This window comes from Microtus ochrogaster, chromosome 10 (genome assembly GCF_000317375.1).
Source record: "Microtus ochrogaster isolate Prairie Vole_2 chromosome 10, MicOch1.0, whole genome shotgun sequence".
NCBI classification, from domain to species: Eukaryota; Metazoa; Chordata; class Mammalia; order Rodentia; family Cricetidae; genus Microtus; species Microtus ochrogaster.
In genome coordinates, this window is record NC_022016.1 from 32,534,361 (window position 1) to 32,541,562 (window position 7,202).

Sequence of the window (7,202 nt, forward strand, 5' to 3'; positions counted from 1 at the left end):
GTGTGCGTGTGTGTGTTTAGTTAGAGAACAACTTCCAGGACTTGGTTTTCTCCTTTCACCATGAGACTGAACTCAGGCCGGCAGACCTGGATGACAAGCTCCTTCACCCCCCGAGCTGTCTTACCAGTACCCACTTACATTTATATTTCTCTCACCCATTTTACAAGATAAGCAAGTTCCTTGTGCACATGAAAACATTATAACTGGCTTTTTTTTTTCTTAGCTGATTCTTTAACCAAGTATGCTTGTCTCCAGGATATATGACTGTGGTTATTTTCTACTGTGAACCTAAAATGATAATTTAGGCTGAGAGAATAATTGCATCCTGAAAATTAGCTTAGACCTCAAACTGTTTAACTTCAAATTTAAATTTAGAAACACTGATTTGATTTCTCTTATTCTAAAATTCCTGTACTCAGAATTCTAGTGTGGAAGAATTCTTAAAACTTACCTATTGGTCAGACTGTTTCATCCCTCAGTCAGAGTTAGAGTACAGAACTCGCAGCTCGTCAGTGGTGGTTTTCTATTGATGTTTGTTTCTCAGGTGACTGCACTTCAGGATGAGAAGAATTCACTGGTCTCTGAGAACGAGATGATGAATGAAAAGCTTGACCAGTTGGATGGCTCTTTTGATGATCCAAATACAATGGTTGCGAGAAAGTATTTTCATGCACAGTTACAACTAGAACAATTACAAGAAGAAAACTACAGGTAGTATTTTTAGTAGAAATTACTGAGTTTTATTAAACTGATATCTAAAGAGTCATAATTATCAGTAGCCAATAATTGAGAATTATATACGCTTAGAACATTGATTAAAGTACACCTAACAAAAGTACCAAATGGTGTCAGCAGTGCCTTCCTTACAGGGTTCAGTCAGACTAACCAGGTAGGATATGCACATTAAAACAAGGACTTCAAAGATATAAGCCAGATGTTGGCTGGAGACAGTAAGAGTTGGGAGAGGGGTCACAGAGGCTTGGAGAGAGCATGTCCACAGAAGTGAGGTAACAGTAATGAAAGGATGTAGATCTTAAGCTTAGAAGGTGCTTTTCATGCTAACCTTTTTTGCTCTTTAAAATAAACAGCCCAAGCTCTTACCTTTAGTAAAGGTTGGCTGTTTCTGACAGGCAGGCTACTGAGCCTTGTGCCAAGACCTTAGGACAAGCATTTTGATTGTACATTACATATATTTTCATATCCTTTCAAATTTGCAAAATAACGTTGTCAGGATATAAGGAACTCCTTCCTACATGTCTTTTACAGCTGTTTCATGGTTGTATTATTATTATACAGCTTTCTCTGCTTATCACAGTCAGTATTCATGTAGTCACTCGGATGTTTAGAGAGATGCAGATTCTTTAGCCCCCTCTAAGCTTTAGCATGTGTTTCCTAAAATGAGCAAACCACAGCGTAGTGGTGATGATGAGGAGAATGGTCACTGACACGGTGTTCCTGTCCAAACTACCGAGCATTTTCAGATACAGTCAGTTGTTGTTTCATTTTCTTTATAACTTTTCCTATTGAAAATGGAATCCAGGGTTTCATTAACTGGTTCTTCTCAGTGGCTGCTAAGCCTGTCACTTTTATCCTTTGTTTTGATGTGCTGCTCTCCTAGATTTGACCAAGTCAATCATTTATCCTTTAAATGTAATCTTTCTTTTGAGTACTTTCTTCGTGACACAGCAATATGCCCTAAACTGGTTGTCTTTAATCTGTTGTAATCTATTTAGAATTAATATTTTACTTCCTTACATATCATATTTTTTAAAAAATTACTGTATTTATATATCCTTATTTTTCTTTGCCAATTAAAATTTCATTTAGAACCAGATATGCATAAAAGGTAAAGTGAAAACTAAGAGCATTCTGTACCTTTCATTTGTGTTTCAGTGTTAATGACTAAAAGTTACTTGAATTTTTCCTCTTCTGAAAGTGGAATTTAAGTATGTTGTACTAACTTCAAATCTCAATGAGAAGTCAAAGGATGAAACTATATTAAAAATTATTTCTTTTAAGGCTTGAAGCTGCAAAAGATGATTACCGTGTTCACTGTGAGGAACTTGAAAAGCAGCTGATTGAATTTCAGCACAGGAATGATGAGCTGACAAGCCTTGCTGAGGAAACCAGAGCTCTGAAAGATGAGATAGATGTTCTTAGGTACGGCCTGTCCGGGCACTCGTGCTGCTTCTAAGCTACTAGTCAAATAACTAGAGTGGTTTCTAGTCTTACCAGAACTCTTACTATCCCTATATATTGATCACTTTTTGTTTAGACTTCTGATCCTTTTCTGTGTTCATTAATTAGAACTGTATTTAAAGATATAATAACGTTCAGTTCTTTTTTTTTTTCTTTTTTTATTGATTTTGTTGAGCAATACATTTTTCTCTGCTCCCCTCCCTGCCTCTCCCCTTCCCATCAACCCTCTCCCAAGGTCCCCATGCCCCCAATTTACTCAGGAGATCTTGTCTTTTTCTATTTCCCATGTAGATTAGATCCATGTATGTCTCTCTTAGGGTCCTCATGTTGTCTAGGTTCTCTGGGATTGTGATCTGTAGGCTGGTTTTCTTTGCTTTATGTTTAAAAACCACTTATGAGTGAATATATGATATTTGTCTTTCTGTGTCTGGGTTACCTCACTAAATATGATGTTTTCTAGATCCATCCATTTACCTGCAAATTTCAAGATGTCATTATTTTTTTCTGCTGTGTGTACTCCATTGTGTAAATGTACCACATTTTCCTTATCCATTCTTCAGTCAAGGGGTATTTAGGTTGTTTCGAGGTTCTGGCTATGACAAACAATGCTGCTATGAACATAGTTGAGCACATGTCCTTGTGACGATTGAGCATCCTTTGGGTTTATATCCAAAAGGGGTATTATTGGGTCTTGAGGAAGGTTGTTTCCTAATTTTCTGAGAAAGCGCCATATCCAAAGGAGTTGTACCAGCTTACACTCCCACCAGCAATCAAGAGTGTTCTCTTTACCCCACAACCTCTCCAGCATAAGTTGTCATCAGTGTTTTTGATCTTGGCCATTTTTACAGGAATCTCAGAGTTGTTTTGTTTTGTATTTCTTTGATAACATTCAGTTCTTGTTAGGACGGTTTCATATCAGAACCCATAAACCCAAAATGATAATGTGTTCTTACATTTTTGAAATAATACATGTTAACTGATTTTGTATGCATTACTGTGTTTTGTTAAAGTAAGCCTAGTTAAGAATTCTAGCATTTCTTTCAGGCAGGATTGTCTGTGGGATATAAAATGTATGCTTAGCTGCCTGCTATGTTGTATTTGGGAGTGTGCATGCATGTTGTGAAGGCCTGAGGGCACCTTGTGGGAGTTGGCTCTCCTCCTGCACGTGGGTTCTGGTGACTGAACTCAGGCGTCAGGCTTGTTGGGGAACACCTTCAGCCACTGGACTGTTTTGCTAGGCCTCTGTTAGTATTTTTATGTGACTTTTTTTTCCCTCTGTTTTAAATACTTATTTGAAAAGAAATCATTTTAGCTATTAATTTGGACTTTGATTTTTTTTTTCAGTTTATTTTTGTTTTAGCCTAGTTAATCAGATAAATACAGTTCTAAAGAAAATGCTTTGCCAGACAAATTTGTCCATTGATTCAACTTTGTAAGCATATCAAACACTTAGAACTGTTTGCTAAATGATATATGTAATTTGCCTGGGAACTGCAGATAGCTCAGAATTTAGTCATGTGTATCAAATCATACATTTTGATAGATTGTGCTAAAAGTCTAAATTTGAAGTATTTTAATAGTTGATGACTTTACAACAAAAATATTGACTTGAAATGGTTTTAGGCTTATGTTTTTGTTATTGTTTGAATATTCATTTCACAGCTAGAACAAAATATGTGTGCATACACGTTTTATTAATTCAGGGCTACCTCAGACAAAGCAAATAAACTGGAGTCAACAGTAGAGGTGTATCGTCAGAAGCTACAAGATCTAAATGACCTCCGCAAGCAGGTGAAATCTTTACAGGAGACAAATATGATGTACATGCACAACACTGTGAGCTTGGAAGAGGAGCTCAAGAAGGCCAATGCAGCGCGTGCACAGCTAGAGACCTATAAACGCCAGGTGAGAGACGTCTGTATATCTCATTGATGAAGTTAAAAGTTCAGTGTTACGGTTTCTTTTTTTTTTTTTCTTTTTTTTTTTTCAGTGATACAGAAGTGTTAAGTGTAGTAAGTTGTATGCTCCTGATGAATTTCTTCTTTCTACAATTTTAGTTTAGGTGACAGATAAAGAATCCAACTTGCAGCCGGGTGATGGTGGCGCACGCCTTTAATCCCAGCACTCGGGAGGCAGAGGCAGGCAGATCTCTGAGTTTGAGTTCAGCCTGGTCTACAAGAGCTAGTTCCAGGACAGGCACCAAAGCTACACAGAGAAACACTGTCGCAAAAAAACAAAAAACAAAAAGAATCTGACTTATCCTTCACCTTTTTCTACCTTCTGATATCTTCAGTTTTTCATGTTGAGCTTCTGTTGTTTGTCAGTGTTTTGGGAATTGGACAAATACCTAGACAGTGATTCTCTTTAAATACTCTGTTGTGCTATTTATCAAACAACCTAGAAAATTATTAAAATACTTTAAAATATTTTGACTTATTTTAATCTGTTTCTTGAATTTTATGTCATTTTTTTTTGATGTTGTGTTTTTTGAAATACTTAGAATTAAAAAGTCTGTTTCCATTTCAGCCCTGAAAGCTGAGGAGTCTCATGAACTATTTTGCTTTACTTTTTTTTCCTTCTCAAAGGTTCAGGATCTTCACACTAAGTTGTCCTTGGAGTCTAAAAGGGCAGATACACTAGCATTTGAGATGAAGCGGCTTGAAGAAAAACATGAAGCTTTACTCAAGGAAAAAGAGGTGATCATAAATGTTCGATAAGAAATATGTCCTTTTGTTGTTGTGGTTGTTGTTGCTTTGGATTTCCCTAATTCTGAACCACTAACCTGTATCGTAAGCATATTTTCTTTCAAGTGCTTTTCTAGTTTAATGCCTTATGTTTAAGTCTTTGATCCCTTTTTAGTTGCTATCTCAGTACACAGTGAGAGATATTGCGTGATTTTTTTTTTAAGCGGGGGACAACAGTAATTGGAGAGGCATTCTTTTCTCCAGTGTATAAGTTTTTGTTCTTTTGATGGAGGATCATTTGACTGTAAAGGCCTGGATTTATTTTTGGTATTCGTGTCCCATTTCAGTCTGTTTGAGTATTTGCCAGTTCTGGTTCTGGTTGCTGCTCCCTGCAGTACAGTTTGATATTGAGTGCTGTGATGCTTCCATTGTTTGCTTGGTTCAGGATTGCTATTTGGGATGTCTTGTGCTTTCATAGGAATTATAGCTTTTTCCCAGTCATTCTTTTGTAAAAATGTTTTTATCAATCCTTCCATGGAGACTGCACCAAATCTTTATACGTTGGAGTGGCGTTAACATTTTAGAGATATATGATTCTTATATAGAGTACTAGAGAAGAATTACAATTGATAAATTTAGTAAAGTTGTAGGAAAAAATCAGCCCACAAAATTAGTAGTCGTTTAATGCATCATTAATGATGTTGCTGCAAAGAAACTGTGAAAAAAAATCACAGTGACAATAGATAAAAAATAAATGAAATTCTCAGTACTAAATTTAACCAAGAAAGTTTAAGAACTCTGCGGAAAGTGAGAAACACTGATGATAGAAATGAAGACAACGCGTAACAGAACGCAGTCTCCGTGTTCACACATGCTTTATTCAATCCTGTTAGCTTTGCCAGGAGAGACAGTGAAGTCACAGCCACAGTCCTCAGTTTGTGAGTGTTTTTATTCTAGGTTTTCAGCCAACTGCCTTAAAGCAAGGATCATCAACAGCTTTATTAGCATATAGGAACATACTATGTCTTCTACTTTAAAGTATACTGTTCCACGGGCGCCATTTAGGGGTCATATTGCTGTGACAGGATGCCAATAAATGCCAATTTATATATGACAGGAAATTAGATTTTAGCTTATCAGTTACTGAAGCTTTATTCATAATGGCTTGTTTTGTTGGCAAGCCTGTGGTAGGGTGAAACACCACAGAAGCAGTGAGCTTTTGGAAGAAGAGACTGTTAGGTCATGGTGGATGGTAGGCAGAGAAAGGAGTGTAGGCAGTGACCAGGACAAGAGCTAAGTCCCCAAGGACATGACCCAAGCCATCTGTTTCCTCCAACTAAGGTTCACCATCTAATACCATCATCATGTGAATCCACCAGGGATTAATCCACTCATCAGTTCAGAGCCCTCACGATCAATCATCTCTGAAGTGCCATCCCCGCCAACCTCATAGCTGTGCTTTTGTTGATATTCTAGGCATTTTTCGGTTCACTGGAGTTGAAAATTGAAACCATCACACAAGGCTTTTAGTATATATCTATAGAATTGAGCCACCATTACTGTAATCAAGTTTTAGAATACTGTTATTCCAAAAAGAAATTCTTTACATAGCAGGTAGCATACAGTCTGGTCCTTTCCCATCAGTCTCAGCAACTGTTTTTGTTCTTGCTGTCTCTGCATTTTCTTGGCATGTCTGAACCATGCAGTGACTCAGGCTTCATATGGTGTACTGTCTATTCTTAACTGTTGCCCACTGTGCTTCATATGGTGTACTGTCTATTCTTAACCACTGCCCACTGTGCTTCATATGGTGTACTGTCTATTCTTAACCACTGCCCACTGTGTTGATACAGCATGTTTCGTTTGTCTACTCATCAGTGTGTAGACATTGGGACTCATCCCGCTTTGGGCTGTTAGGAATATTGCTCTGGTTTATTCACACGTTTTTATGTGGTGTTTTTCATTCCTCTGGAGTACATACTAAGGAAGGTGGCATAGTGCCTTATAATGAGTCTATTTAATCTCTTTTTCTGTGTGCCTGCCAACACTTTTCTGTCGTTTTAATTTATTTTAGCTATCCTAGTGAACCTGAATTATTACTTGCATTTTCATAATGGCTAAGGACCTTGTGCAAGTATATGTACTTTATGGTTCTTAAGATCCTTCCCATGATTCACTTTAATTATTTGCTTTTATTTTGTAAGCATATTTTAAAATATACTCTGGATGTAATTCCTTTCTTAGATAACTAATTTTGAATGTTGTCTCCGATTCTGTGTGTTGTCTTCTCAGGTTCACAATAGTCCTGCTTGCGGCAAA

At 37.1% G+C, this 7,202-nt stretch overlaps 1 protein-coding gene across 2 annotated transcripts in view; it reads left to right on the plus strand.

The window, feature by feature from the left end:
* Hook1 (hook microtubule tethering protein 1) overlaps positions 1-7,202 on the plus strand; it is a 44,267-nt gene that overhangs the window by 22,203 nt on the left and 14,862 nt on the right. For both annotated transcript variants that reach the window (XM_005352746.2, XM_026782220.1), the window contains exons 9-12: positions 545-711; positions 2,020-2,160; positions 3,903-4,104; positions 4,785-4,895. In XM_005352746.2, coding sequence (XP_005352803.1) covers positions 545-711; positions 2,020-2,160; positions 3,903-4,104; positions 4,785-4,895 — 621 coding nt within the window. The remainder of the gene's footprint in view (positions 1-544; positions 712-2,019; positions 2,161-3,902; positions 4,105-4,784; positions 4,896-7,202) is intronic.